Genomic DNA, 16,263 nt, shown 5'->3' with positions numbered 1-16,263 from the left:
GTGAATAATAGTAAAATTATTAGTCGAAATTATCTGTGTTTATAAGACTTTTATAAGACTTTTAACAGATAGCTAAAGATTGAGCTTTTATTGTTTATATTTTCTTCTTCCTCAAATTTATTTCTTAATTCAGGCACAACAAAATTAGTTATTAGTCAACAAGTAACCGGTGAAGCGAATACAGCAGATTTTGTTGAGAAGAGAAGGTGGGCACTCGAACGCTATTTGAATAGAACTGCGTGTCATCCAATATTGCAAGCGGATCCTGATTTTAGGGAATTTCTTGAGCTCGGTAAGTGTTTAACTACAAGGCTATTAATTTTTTAACATTTCATTACTAAGAAACTTTTCATTTTTTTTAATGGTTTAAAATTTCACACAGAAGCTTGTAAAACCATACAGGTTTTAAGGAGACGGATTATTTGTCCCTCCGTTTCAAGGATTCCGGAGGATTCTCCGTGAGAAAAAAAATTTCTCAGGGAGTAAGTGGGGGAAGACTTACACATAAGTTCCCTTTTTCCCCTTTCCTTAGCACTTCTCAATCAAACTAATAAATAACGCAACTCAAATAAAATTTTCAAATTTTGAAAACCTTATTTTCGGCGAGGAGGTGTTTTCCAGGGGAGGATTTTTCGTGGGTGGATGAGTTTGCATTTTCTACTGTAAGGGGGGGGGGTAAACGCTTAGACCCGCATACAATGACAGGGCGAAGGGAACCCCCATTAATATAATGAATAAATAATGAATAACATGAAATAATGAATAACATGATAGGGTTACAAATACGTCACAGTTTAAACCAATTAAACCAAAGCTCACTTCTTACCATGAAATTATAGGGACTTTTGGTTATATCTTTTTTACTAAATATTATTAAATATTTAAATTTAATTAAATATTTTTAAGTTTAATATTTTAATAAAATACTTTAAGTAAACGTTAATAAATATTAATAAATACTCCTTTAATTAAATTTCTTTAGTTGTTTTGAAATATATCTTTCTTTTCATTCTGTTCTAATTTTGTGTGGTATTTTTTTTGTTATCTGAATGCAAGCTCAAAATGATTACAAAGATTTAATTAAAAAAAACATCAGGTTTGCCAACCACGTTGTGTATGGGTTTCTCAAAACTAGTATTCTGGCAAAAGCAGATGTGTGAATAAAACTTAGTTACGTGTTTAATTGAATTAGCTTATGAAAGAACTATTTATTATCTAACCCGCAAACAGTATGTGGAAGATAAACATTATGAAAAAGATTGAAATAAAAAAAAGTGTAAAATGAAAAAAGTCATTAGATTCCACTTCTAGGCGGCTTTTTGTCTGAGCGTAATAGGGAATAAACTTAGGAGCAATGATGGAATTTGGAAAAGTCTCTTTGCAAACGGAGTCCGATTTCCACTGCCTTTCTATTTTATCAGGTACATTAAAATTAGTTATCACCAATTTGTTTTCGAATACTAAGTATTTTTCAGAATTGAGTTCGACCAAATCGGCCGATTTTATGGAATTTCTTACTGGCGTAGTGTTTAACTTTAAGCGATTATAGGTCCTTTCTATGCACCCCAACCTTAAATATAATTCTCAATTATTTTTGTAATAATTGTCTTGGTAATAATCTTTTATGCTGCATAAAAAAGATTGTCACAATGGGCGACGCACTTTCAACCCCCCCCCTCCCAGAACCAATAGTAAATGTGTAGACCCAAAAATGTTCTCGGGAATCAACATGGATTAGAAATCAATTTCTAACAACCAACGAAAATAAATACTCTCGGGAATCAACATGAATTAGAAATCAATTTCTAACAACCATCAATAGTAATTATTGTACCTATTTAGATGTTTACGTTCCTTGTGGAACCGTCTGTTTATTTTGATTCAAAAATGCTAGTTTTATGCATAAACTGTTAGAAGTCAAATTTGGGGGGTTTGTCCTATCTCAAATAAGGTTGGCTGGAATAAACAGCTAGTGACCTGGGCCCTTCGGGGTCTGAATACGATCCTACCTCTATGGTGGATGGAGGTGGGAGTGGGCCTTTAATGGGTTTAACTTTGAGCAATTGGTTCTTTGTATGCAGCTACTGTTATGTATGCATTTATAATCTTATCAGACATTTGTGGTAACGAACTGTAAGTAAGAAGTGACTCGGGCTAATAGTAACTAAAATTCTAAAAAAAAGGAATTTTGATGACAATTTATGCATGAAAAGAATTGGCTTTTTATGCTATGAAAATATATAAAATTTATTAAGTCTAATGCAACCCATCAAAAGCTACGAGCCTGGAATTTGTCTGATTTTCGAATAAGAGAGAAACACCCCCCAAAACAAATGACTTTAATGAAAATCCCACCGTTAAATTCAGCATATCAGAGAACCCCACTGTAGACGTTTCAAGCTCCTTTCTACAAAAATGTGGATTTTTGTATTTTTTTGCCACAAGAAAGATCACGATGATTGGGCCGTGGGAAAGTGGTATTTTCTGCCATTTTGTGGCACCAAACTACGGTTTTGCCCCAAAAAGGACCTAGTTGCTATCGATTGAAATTCTGAGATACCCAATCCATTTAAAAGTATCAAAAAACCGTTTATTGAGCTGTCCGGCTGTAGAGGAAGCTGTGCCGCTCGATCACACATTCGCTCCTTAAAAGCCACGCAGCATATACAAGATAAACGGTCAATATGGACATGCATCTTAATGTTTTATTTAACCAAATTGATTCACTTGATTTTTCACGAAATTGTGTTTGTATACTTGCGCATATGCTATTAGGAAGGAGGGGCGGTTGGTCATTTCGTGGGCAGAGGGGGGAGTACGTATGCCTTGAAGAGTGCATTTTAATGCTCAAATATGGCAACTCTTATGGCCCCTTTGGTAAAAGCACAACGAGTTTTAGGGAGGGGGAGGTAAAAATGGATATCTAATCTTTCTCGATTCCTGGGGATATTTTTGGTCTACGTCTTTATTATTGGTGCTGGGGGTGGGGGGGCATAGTTCCCTTCCTGTTGCGAAAATAGTTTTCCCTGCAGCATAAAATATTACGGTTACATGCCTACCGGGCACAGAGGTGCAAAACGCGGAGCATCATAGTCTAGCCAGGAATTTATTTGGGTGGAGGTGGTGGGTGGCAAGTCCTACCTCGAGCTTTGTTTTCAGCGATTTTAAATGGGAATATTTCTACTTCCCTATTTAAATACAAGATTCTGATATATTTAAACATATATATACAATGTATTTAAATATCAGAGAATCCTATTGTAGAGGTTGCGATGGCTTCCAACTGCGTAGAAAATCAAAAGTCACGGTAAATTTCCTTCCATATGAGCAGTAATACTCCTGTCCGTTAGCCCAAAATTCTTTAGTAAAATTAGTAATAAGAACTTATTCAACGAAAGTACTGTTAATCGGAAGTTTTGACGAAATATCCAAATTTTGTCCTAAATTTAGTTATGATCCAAGATTTTGATTTTTTTACCAGAAAAACTGAAAAAGTGGGGCGGTACTGAAATACTTACAATAAATTATATGTACAATCTAACGGCAAGAAATTGTTGGTTTATGTGGTCACTAGTCCAAATCACATCTGGCTTAGATCTGTTCATGATTTTTTTTTTTACTAAAGTAAGGAGCGTCATTAAAACTCAAAACGAATAGAAAATTTTCCGTATATGAGGGGGTGCCCTCTCCTCAACCCCTAGATCTTTACGCTAAAATTTTACTTTTTGTCCGAATTCTTTAAGAATGACTGCTGCGTCAATTCAGAGAGCCGTTGAATTTGAATAAGAAGCATGTTTAGAGCACTATAAAACTTTAGCGTAGAGGGCGAGAGGTTGATGAAGGGGTAGTCCCTCTTATATGCGGAATAGTTTCGGTTCGTTTTGAGTTTTATTACTGTTTTGTCTTTTAATTGTAAATATCTTTGACAATTTTGGCAATTCAGGCTGTGTATTAGTGGCTTAAAATAGCCAACTGAGAAAATCGACAAAGTTACTAAAGTAGGATTGACTATATTGTGCTGATCTTTCAACGGGAATGTCTTTCATATTTATTTTTTCCTGTAGTCTGCTAAAGGCCTGTTCACAAATAGATTTTATTAATACGGGGATTTTGCTAGCGCTACTTTTAGCCTATCAGATTTTTCATGGAATTTTTTCATTGGTTGGAAAATTCTTATTGGCTCAAATTAGCGCTAGCTGAACCTCGGTAGTAGTAAAGTCTCATTTTGAATGGGCCTTAAATAAATTTCTAGTAATAAACTAAATAAACCAAGATCAAATTCTTTTTTAAATATTATTGATAAATACTTTTGGTAATTCATGTTGTGGTCTTAGCTAGTGCTGGAAATATCATCCACTGGAAATACCTTTCTTTTTTTCTGCAGAGAATACTAAATAAATTTCGTTATGGGTTTAGGGGAATTTACTTCTAAAAGAACTGTTTATTATGTCGTGACCCAGCTTTTCGTGACCACTTTAATGCCTATTAATTGGTAAGTTGATAAGAACACATAATACTAAGAGTTAATCAAGGTTGTTGATGCTAAAATATGAAGTTGATCGATTTCGCTTCCGTGTGGCTTTTTCACCTTTCGCAAAGGGGTGGAAGAATTGTTGGTAAGAACTGAACAATCGCGCATAGTAATAATTTGTTCATAGATAATTGTGCGAATAATCTTTTAGTGAAAGTAACTAGGTTAGCATAATAAAAATACCCCCCCCCCTCTTCCCTTCCCGGGCCCATCTCAGGTCAATTTATCCCTGAAAGCCGCGAGTTTTTAAGATTCCTCTTTTGGTTGTTTCAAAATTACGAAATTTTTAGAGGAATTCCACATTTTTGGCCAGTGTTGCCAACTTGAACCTTGAAAATAAATAAGTAGGTCAGTTAATTAAACTAACTTTCAATCGCTCCACCTCTATACTAAAGAAAGATTTTAAATATGACTGGTCGAGACTTAAATTAATTAATTAATCTTCACAATGCTTCTCGCCCATAAAATTTCAAACATTAACAGTCTGCTATCCCAAACGCGACTACATATTTAAAGGAAAGCGAAACTTTTTTAAGCTGTTAGGTGCCATAGGTTTTCAGCTTTTTTTTTCTATTTTTCCTCGACGTTTTTTTAGTTTGGTGCCTGCTACGACCAAAAACTCCATAACTGTCCATGGAGTTCTTTTTCTTATCAAAAATTTTATTCTCGATTTTTTCCTGATTTCTCAACACACATAAGGTTGTGTAAGTTACCACCCAACCAATTCAAAAATCAGATTTCATTTTCACTGTGCTTGGTACTATGTTTACGCAATTTATTTTATCTCTAGCTATAAATTGACCTTAAAATGTTTCTAGTTTTCAAACTTGGTTACTCTGGTTTTATGTTGAAAAAATGAACGTCAATGTTAACAGATAACACATTGTTAGTCGTTTGCTTAATCCATCAGTTTTATATTTGTCACATTTAAGTAATTAGCTTTTTCATAGCTTTCAAAATTTTAGGCACTAGTTTTCAAAAAACAAGATAGTGTAGTTAGTATATTTCTATTTCGAACAGCACAAGTAACATGGCGCATTTTGCAGAAATAATATCTCTATATATCTTGAGAACAGAAGAAACCTAATAGACTGGAATATATATATATATATATATATATATATATATATATATATATTTCATAAATATATTATTTCAAATAAATATATCATAGTATAGTATCAGAAAAAGGGACTAAGAACAGCCGTGCTGTTCATTGTACGGATTCTGAGGCGAGTGTTTATTTTTATCAAATGCAAAATCTAATTTTTGAAATTGATTTATGTCAACTGGAAAACTGACCAAACGCAATTTTAGACGCTGGTTACATTGTTGTGGTTGGCATCGCCGAGCCACTCTGCTTCGTATGACCAGGATTAGGGGAACGAGCTTGAAGCCTCCACGACTTCGAGAAAAAATTAAAAATTCTATTGGAGGAGATAAGAAAATCTCTCCCATCAGCCGGGAAGAATCTTCGGATTAAAAAAAAAAAAATCTAGACAAGACAAACTGGCCACAGACAAACAAACGAATATTTCGCCTGCATAAAACAAGGCCTGTTCCGCGTTAAATGAAAAAATAATGTATTCAGCATTAAAAGACATTCGTTCGATTGTTTCTCTTCTTTTCCCTCATACTGGCCGTAGACCCGTTTGTCCTGTTTACATTTATTTCTTTATTTTGCCATGGTAGGCCAGTTCGGCTTTATATCTTTTATTCTGAATCTTCCCTGATTCTGGTACCACACGATTCATCTCTTCTGGTAGGGAGGGATTTCCTATGTCCCATACGACTGATTTGCCCTTTTTCTCAGTTGTTGGTATCTCGGGTGGGTTTTTGCAGACTCTGGCTGGTAAAGACAGCTGTCTTTACCCTTCCACGCCTAGTTTGCTGCTTTAGCTAAAATTGAGAATTTTTTTCTTTTTTTTTCTTTTAGAGAGTGAGCTTCCACGTGCCACAAACACATCAGCTATTAGTGGCGCTGGTGTTCTTCGATTGTTCAATAGAGTAGGAGAAACGGTTAATAAGATGACATTTAAAATGGAGGAGGCTGATTCAGTAAGTTTTGTTTATCCATATATGAACTTTCATCAATTATAATCTCAGTGAAAATAGGATTTTGAATGAACAATATTCTAATTTTTGACCCCAAAGGTTACGCGCATTTTTTTAAGGTTCGATTGCCAAATGGTAATTGCTATGCTAATGGTTTCATAGAAATTGATAACTGTGAGTAGGTTATTTGTACTTCAAAACGACGATTTTCTAAGATTTTTCTTGTACTGGTTTAAACATTATAAAGTTTTTGGGCAGCAACACATTTTCGTCATTGTTGCCCTCTGGACTTGTTAAAACCAATAATCGAAACCAATAAAGTTTGAATCTACCGTAAAAATTCAAGCGTTAACAACCTGTCTATTCCTATTGATATCACCCTTTCAAAGGAATGTTGCACCTTCTTACGCTGCTTGTCACCGTAGGTTTTAGCTTATTATTTGCTGATTTTTTGCTGATTACCAACCTGTTGAGTCCCATTGACATCACCCCTTGAAAGGAATGTTGCACCTTTTTACGCAGATAGGTGCCGTAGGTTTTTAGCTTATTTTTTGCTGATTAAGAACCTGTTGATTCCCATTGATATCACCCCTTCAAAGGAATGTTGCACCTTCTTACGCTGCTTGTCACCGTAGGTTTTAGCTTATTATTTGCTGATTTTTTGCTGATTACCAACCTGTTGATTCCCATTGACATCACACCTTGAAAGGAATGTTGCACCTTTTTACGCAGATAGGTGCCGTAGGTTTTTAGCTTATTTTTTGCTGATTAAGAACCTGTTGATTCCCATTGATATCACCCCTTCAAAGGAATGTTGCACCTTCTTACGCTGCTTGTCACCGTAGGTTTTAGCTTATTATTTGCTGATTTTTTGCTGATTACCAACCTGTTGATTCCCATTGACATCACTCCTTGAAAGGAATGTTGCACCTTCTTGCACTGTTTAGCTCCGTAGGTTTTTAGCTTATTTGTTGCTGATTTTTTAATGATTACCAACCTGTCGATTCTCATTGACATCACCCCTTCAAAGAAATGTTGCAGCTTCTTACAGTGTTTGGCACCGTAGATTTTTATCTTTTTTTTCTTTTTTTTTCACCCACGTTTGTTTTTGTTTAATTTGGCTTTCTCTACTACCGAAGACTGTTTAACTACATATGGTGATGTTAAATCTACATATGGTGATCTTTTTAATCTACATATGGTGATTTTTTTAATTGAGAACTGAATTCCCGATTTTTCCCTATTCTTTAATACATGCATGGTTATTTGAGTTTCTACTTAACCAATTCAAATGATCACATTTTATCATTTATAACGCATCATCTTTTGGCAGGTAGAGGCAAAAGTTCTGAGCGACAGCCTCATAAAACGGTATTTTTACTTTTAAATTAATTTTTCATTTACTTTGCTTTATTTACTTCACCTATTTTCTTATGTAATTTATTTACTTTTACTGTATTGTTACTTTTCAGTCGTCTTATGTTATTGGTTTTCTCTTAACTCTGCAGTTGGCTTTTTATTTTTATTTATGGTACAGAAAATAAACTGTTTTACGTCATTCGACAATATGTTTCTAGGCAAATCAAACTCTTTTTGTCCCCCCTATAATTTCAGTCATATTGAACTGCTGCACACGCCTCACTTAGCTTCACTTGGTAATTTATAGAATTTCTGGGAGCATTGTGAAACTTCTGGATTCGAGAATATCCCTTTGATATGATAATCGCTTTTCTTTGTAAATAAAATATATTCAGCTTGATTGTTAATTCTATTGGTTCACCGCTCCATTGTCGGCTTTATGACATTCATCATGGTTTATATCTATAAACTGGTATTAAGTTAGAGAAAAAAAAACTAAATGAGTTGCTTTCTTGTATCTGTCACATTAACTAGAATCTATGAACGCCTTTTAGAGAAAAATACAACCACCTAACTATCCAGCTCATCTTTCAATTTGATTGGAGGTGGGTTGCAATTATATTGAGTCAATTGTTATGTTGGTACATTCATACTTAACGGCTTGTATAATAGCATACCCTTGTGGCATGGAGTAAATTGATCTTTGCTTGCAACACACTGCCTGGGGTTTGATCCCACCTATCGCAAAGTTGGGTGCCAGGCTTAACATTTTTCCCTGTAAAAAAAACCCAAAAACTGAAATATCGACAGTTGTTGGTGCTGAGTTGGGCTCGACACATTGTACCTCGTCTCAAGTAAGTAAGTATGTAATGCTTTATTAAACATATTAATAAGTGGTTTTAGTTTAAAGAAGCTAAAACGGGATAGTTTCATCTTTTTAATAGAATGTGTTATTAAATTGTAAATTATATTGTGAAAATTAAGCTTACTTTGAATTTTCTTCGAAGTTAATATTTCTAAAATGGAAAAGCGCGACACAGGGCTGGTTATATTTCCTATTTATATATGATATTATTACTTGTATATTTCCTATATATATTTCCAAGAATTTCCTATATATTTTTGTTCACAACCAAGATAGCATGTTACACTTATGATAACATAATATGCCTCTAGCATAATAAAAAGCTATCATTAATTGTTTAAATTATTTAAAAATAATTCAATATTTTAAATTATAATAATAATTTAATTTTATTAAATAATAATAAATTTATTTTATAATAATAATAATTATTATTTAATAATAATTTATAAATGTAATTATTATTTAATTATATAATAGCAATTTATTAAATAAATTAAATAATAAAATAATTTTATTTAAATAATAATTTAAATCAAAAATATATTTTTTTAATTGTTTAAATAGGGAGTTCTGTATACTGCAATTATTCAGATTTAACGTTGTACTCACTTTTGAGGATATTTCTAGAGGGGGGGGGGTTGAGGTATCTTATATACACACATATTAGGCCGTACGAAAATTAGCAAATATTAAGATGTAATACGTAAATACTGATTAATTCTTATATCTTATGATTACGAATAGCTAGCTTGTAATTTGATTTAAAACGCATGTTATTCACGTGTCTGACGTTGTAACATGTGAAGGAATATACTAATGTCAGCTATTTTGGCATTCTAATGCCATAAGGTATCTTATTTAGCATAGGTGTACATTTTGACTCATAGGGGTCAAAAACGGGGCTTAGATGATTTTCTGCAGGTAGGAGGTCTTTGGGGCCATATTCAGATGGGCTTTAAACACGCCCCCACCTCATTTGCACGTATGCGTGTACATATTTTCAATGTGCTTTGTGTTTTTAATCAGCTTGGTTATTTTTAGTTTAATTATTAGTTAATTTTTACTGAAATTTGATTAATGTCGTACCTTCGTTTAACATATAACATCAGCTGATGAGATGCACTTCCAACTTATGCTACTTTCGGTAATGTTAATACAAGATTCGTCTTCTAACTAAACTCTACAATAAGAAAAATTTTCTTCATCATTTTCCGAAATCTTCTTTTTTGCATGATTTTCCAGGATAAACTTAATTAACTTTGTTCTTTTTGTAAAAATTTCAGCATGTATGAAAAATCTCCACGGAAAATTCGAAGTTTTTTGTCTCTAGTTCTAGTATATTTCCAATAGCCTTAATTTCATAGATTTTAGAAAAAAAAGAGAACTAAATGCTCAAGTTGTCACATTCATAAAGTCATTTCTAAAATCTAATGACATTCTTGCCTGCTAATAACCCCTCGTTTCTTTGAGAATCAATTAGATATTAGTAAGAAAAAAAGAAAGAAATATGTAAAAGGGAAAATAGGATATGGCAAAACTATATTAAGCAAGGTTTTTTTTTTAGAAACTTCCAAGTGTTAGCAGTTTTTTTTTTGTAAAAACAAGAAGCTGTGAAACAAATTCGATGCGTTAAACGTATTAAGATGCTTAAGATACGATGCGTTGTATGCAAAAAACTGAGTAGATGGAGAGTATAAAAAATTGGAATGAAATAGGATTGACGTAAAAGTTTCCTACTGATATAAATAAAATGTCTTATGACTACAACCTGTGTTTTCACTTGCTACTTGCTGGGAATTCCTAGAACCCTGAAAAACTACGTATAATTTCCGGTAGAATACTTAGGTTGGTTAAGACCCCTATATTTTTAGGTTTAATCAATCGTATATCACCAAAGTTAAAACCAAGCTTTTTGCCGTATGACGGCAAGGTTTCATATTTTCTGCTATTTTGAAGTGTGAATTACAGATAAACTCTGATTAAACAACAGACCCCCGATCTCGAAGATACATAAATAAAAAAAAACACTCCTAATGAAGATACAATTTTCAAAACGTTTTTGCCAAGGGGAATAATAACACACAAATAATAATTTATTTGAGCTTATAAATGACGGGACGTAATGGACTAAAGGAGGGCAGAAAAAAATACCGATTATTGAAACATTAACGAATAAAAACTAAAAAAAAATTCAGTAATTAAGATATTCGGGAGTTTGATAAAAATTCGGGGTATTATTTCACAGTATTTGTACGATTGTGGATTCATTCTTAAGTATTGTAAGCGCACAAGACTTTAAAAAAATGTTATTTATAAAATATCTAGTTATTGTAATTTAATTGAAGGGTTTTTATTCAGCTTTGTCCAGTGAATTGTTCAGTTATGGTCAGAGCTAAAAGACCTTTTTCCTTCAGCATGAAACCGCCCACGGGAACGTTTTGTCCTTTATACTGATATATCCTAGGGCTCCTTGATGCCTGGGGCCTACTTGAAGTTGATTTTCACGCAGGGTGTGAGCTTAGACCTACCCTACTTGATAATTACACATGCTACAATCTTATTTATGAACTTGAGATCTGATAGTGAGTATGGAATGGGTGTATTACTAGGCTAATCCTACTGTGCACAGATCATAGTACTTGAAATATCTTACTATTTCTGCAATTATCAAATTGACGAACACTTCTAAAAAAAATTCTGCTAGAAGCCCAGAATTAGGGCCCTTGAGAAGGAAACATGGTAAGAAACACTGTATATAGATTATATACAGTATAACCACGACTCAGTAATATTTGGCTACTACAGTCTTGGCACGTATAAAACCTCCGCCCATATCCTCGTCCATCAACAATTCAGTGTATATTACCCTGGAACACGTATTTTGGCAGAAACTTTCTCAAAATACCTTTGAAACCAACTCGAGACTTTGAAACCTACTTGTAATTTCTAAAAACATCTAATAATAACATTACACTACTAGTTACCGATTTTTATATATGTATTAGAATAAATTAATTTAAAATTAGATTTTTTAAAATTTAGTGTGACAAAGGTGAAGCTAAGCCAAGTTTCGTGTTCAAGAGAAATCTGACTTGTCAACCAATGAAAAAAAAAATCTAATGTTGCTTATGTTTCTACGTTCTCCGGAGCACTCGCATCTTGGTCCGGCTTTGTATAATGGTTGAAATAGTTAATGATTGTACTGTATAAATGTATATACAGTGGTAAGAAAACAACTGTTACTTCATAATATGTAGAATAATTGTAGTTGACACTTTTGACTATGATTCCACTATACTTTACCCCCAACTCCCCTAATGTGAAAATATATAGCCCAAATTATATATTTTCCACGCATTTTACCATGCGTAAATTGAATCAGCGCTGACGAAATCAAAGAACGGAAAACTCGTGAAGTTGAGTAAAAATACGGTTTTGGCATGGCATTTGAGCAAGAGAAATGTTTTTGGCACCAAAATGTTCAGAAAAATTCGCTTAATAAGATGTCTAAAATCGGCCGTGCAGAAATAACCCCTTTTTCCGGGAAAAAAGGGGGGGGGGGGTCTTGAATTTAAATTTATTCAATATTTTCTGGATAAAAAGATCGTTTCCTATTAATTCAAGTTGAAGAGAACATAAATGACATCAGAATTGAAAAAAAAAATACGTCACCTAGTAACCCATTTTAACCCTAAGCGAGGTCAGAGGGGGATGAAGAATATTAATTTTTGCAGTATTTGGTGGATTGAAAGGTAGCTTCCTATTATTCATGTCTGTGGAGACCGAAAATAACAGCAGAATTGAAAAAAATATAGAATTTAGTACCCCATTTCCATCCTAAGCGAGGTCAGAGGAGATAGAAGCACCTTTTTTGCTGTTGGCCTATTTTTAGTTTTAACGGAACTTCAATGCAATTTCTGTTTTATCTTATTTGTGAAATTGCAAATCGAGCAGTCAAGCAGATCTTGATTCTTAGTCACTGTAAGCACAGCATAAATATAAAGCTGGATCATAAAGTGGGAGAAACCATTTTTTGGAATTGTATTATAGAGAAGTGCACAAGTTTAGGTTTTGTTTTAATTCATTATTGTTTTTCTTTCAATCTGGACCTACCTGATTACTTAATTTGAGTTTAAAGGGATGGGCACACGTAGCTGATTTCGGAAACTGATTTCGAAATCAGCGCCGATTTTAAAAGAAATCGGCGTCGATTTGAGCTTGAAAAATTTTCTTGTTTTTGGCACCGATTTACAAAATCAGTGCCGATTTTCATCATGATCATCACAAAAAAAATAGGGATTCAGATAAAGAGTCAGCCAGCGATATTTGTGGTGGAAGACCCCGCTACTGAGCTGAGAACTAAGCTGAGCTCAATCATGCAGACATTAATGAACTCCAGTTGTCTACTTGTGTTCATGATTTTTTCTTTTGAAAATCACGCGCAATAAATTTTTCTTTCAACAAATTTCTTCTACCGCTATCGTTTGTCCACTGATGCTGAAATCGGTTCCCGAAATCAGCGACGTGTGCCCAACCTTTAACTGTTGAAATTTGAAATAATTGCCGGAATAAACCTTTTAATTTTCAAGTTTTAAGTGGGAAGTTCGGCTTTTTTCCGGACCACTATATTTGTTTTTGCCTTTTTTTCCTAATATGTATTTTTCTGTCATGTAATGTTAAAGGTTTGCTCTTGTTCAATTATATTTCTTTTATTACGTCAACAAAGGAAGCAGCTCTCTTTTTTCATTTTTTTTTATATATATATAATAAAACTGAGTAACTTATTTTTATAATGATAATCGTTTTCATTACTTACTACTGCCAATAAGCCATTGTAGCACCGAGCTGCCTGAGGCAAATACAGGTGTTCACGCTCCTCCTCCGGCCAATTTTTTTAAAGCTCCAGCTTTCACTTCCACCTATGAACTTCGGTAATCTATTTCCGAATTTTTGAAGAAATTCTCGGAATTCTAGAAATTTTCGGAAATCTATCATCCTTCATCCGTAAAACATGGTCTATTCAATTTATCTTTCTTTCATTATACCCCTAGAATGTAGGACCGAGCTATTTTTTACCTCAATCACAAAAAAAAGAGTCAAGTTTATCCCCCAGTCAAGAGACAGAATAGGTTAGACTTGCCAATGCCACATATAAAATTGGTTACAATTTTAATAAATCCTATCAGTAGTGTAATGAAAAAGCAATAGTATAATGAAAAATAGTCGCTTGGCTTCTGGTTTCAGCCCTTTTTATAAAATTATAAAACTGTTTCCAGAGCTGAAGATTAGTGATTGGCTGGGATTTACCGACATAACCAATTATTATAAAATATTGACAAATTTTAACGGAAGGGAAAAACCTTGTAACAGGTAATGTGTAACGATCTCTAAGTGGATCTATCCCTTCATTTCCTCAGATTGTTGATGCGCTTTTAGAGATATTTGAACTCGTTCAGTTGAGCTTATTATAATGGGTGACCTTGGCTTATATGATCCTGCATCTTTAATGACGGTAGATTTTCCATCAACTTTGCTTGCAGGTGGAACTTTACCAACAGTATGCATTCCGACACGTGTAAGTATGACTACAGGGTCCTTGATCAGCAGTTTTTTCTCTCTTAAGTAGGGCAGAACTTTGTGCTAGTAAATACTCTCTCGAACCATTTTCCTGTCTCTTCTGTATTCAGTTCTAGAAGATGTTGATTCGGAAGGTCCCTACTTTAGGCTTGGCTACCCCTAAATTTGGCCCTCCAGATCCTGGTAAGTAGAGACACAGTGACAGCTTGTTGTCGTCTGTGTCACCCTGATTCTTTCCATGCCCAAAAATGTGGATCCCCATCAAATGATGAAAATGGAAAATACTTTCTTTACTTTTGCTGACGACAAAGTCCTCGGCATTGCTCTCAGAGGGTAGCGTCAAACTGATTGTTTTTTTTCGAGGGAGTAATTCTGTGGTTTTAAGCAAATTGCCTGGGCCTAAGGGCTACCATTTCAAGCCTTCTGAATTTTCCAGGCTTGACCTCAACCATCTGAAATTCATGTTTCAATGGTTCTCTCAGTACTCCTAGTTATCGATATGTTCAATTCCTAAGTATTCTTCTTAATGTGAATGTCTCCTTCCTGTGTCATATTTATCTAATTGAAATGACAATATTGTGGAATCTTGGGATTCCTAAGAAGTTAAAAATATTTTTGCCTGGGTTTGTTTTAAAAAACTTGTTTTATTGTTTAGCTGAGTCTTACGTATATTACTACCCTACTGCATGGGTCGACAACCCGCGGCCCGCGGGCTGCATGCGGCCCCGAGGCGTCTTGGTGCGGCCCGCAAGATCCTCGCTGGAAGGGGGTGCCATCTAGCATTTTTGCCATATAGCATTCTCGAAAAAATCCGTAAGCGTCATCTAGCATAGTTAGTTTGATGTTCAACTATCTAGTCCAGACCAATTATTTTGGTATGCTACAATTTTGGTTTTTGAGCAAACCTACATCAAAGTTTGGGAAATATCCCCCCAAAAATATATTTTCTTTATTTATCCTTTTTTAGTTCAGTAAAATTTAGTGCTTGGGGTACAAAATGAAAGCCAAATTATCTGGTCATGTTATGTGGCCATCTTGTGGCAAAACATTCCGAAGAAAAAAAATAACGGTTGATTTTGTAGATGGACGTCATCTGTTATACAGTGGGACAAAAAAATATTGTACACACTGGGGCATATCCCAGTATGTACCAGATTAGACACATCTACAAAATCGAGGGTATTTTTTTTTCTTCAAAAGGGTTTAAGTACATCCAGGTTGTCAAATGTGCATAGATACAATGTCTCAGGAACAGAGTAAGGTGTTGAGGTGTTGAATTTCAACTTTCAGGGAAACTAGAGGGGAGTAAAACTAAATCAAAAGGTATAATATATATCCAGATTGTCAAAAGGGTGTGTGTGCAATATCCCAGGAAAAAAGGTAGGAGGTACGTTGGAACTTTTAGAACGTATTATTGGGAATATTGAACTAAATCAAAAGACACTATGTCCATCCAAGTTTGTCATAAGGGCATATTACGGCATCTTAGGTACGGATAAAGGTATTAAATTGAGACTTAAGAACCTGTTGAGGAGGATTTGTAACTATACATGGATGTTAAAATGGTCTATCTGCAATATATCTGGGATGGCCAAGGGCATTAAGGTGAAACTATCAAGGGATATTGCAGTGTATATTGAACAAAATCAAAACATACTCTATGCATGCAGGTTGTCGAAAGGGCATATGAATAATATCTAAGAAACAGCTGAAAGCAATACATTGAGCCTTTAAGGGCTACTACTACTATTACTACTACTTATGCAATTACTACTACTGCTATTGTGACTTTTTCAAACTGTGAGTGCTTTTAACTGTTTGAATTTGTGACTACTTGCAACTGCAAATACTTGTGAATGTGACTGATTGCGAC

General features: G+C 34.3%; 1 protein-coding gene across 1 annotated transcript in view; it reads left to right on the top strand.

The window, feature by feature from the left end:
- Snx1 (sorting nexin 1) overlaps positions 1-16,263 on the top strand; it is a 122,374-nt gene that overhangs the window by 57,209 nt on the left and 48,902 nt on the right. Inside the window, 2 exon segments of the mRNA XM_089094857.1 lie at positions 134-292; positions 6,468-6,589. Coding sequence (XP_088950983.1) covers positions 134-292; positions 6,468-6,589 — 281 coding nt within the window.

This window comes from Artemia sp. Qi Xiang Cuo, chromosome 9 (assembly GCF_049724085.1).
Source record: "Artemia sp. Qi Xiang Cuo chromosome 9, ASM4972408v1, whole genome shotgun sequence".
NCBI classification, from domain to species: Eukaryota; Metazoa; Arthropoda; class Branchiopoda; order Anostraca; family Artemiidae; genus Artemia; species Artemia sp. Qi Xiang Cuo.
The sequence above is the reverse complement of the archived record's forward strand: the minus strand, read 5'-3'. Positions and strand labels throughout refer to the sequence as shown.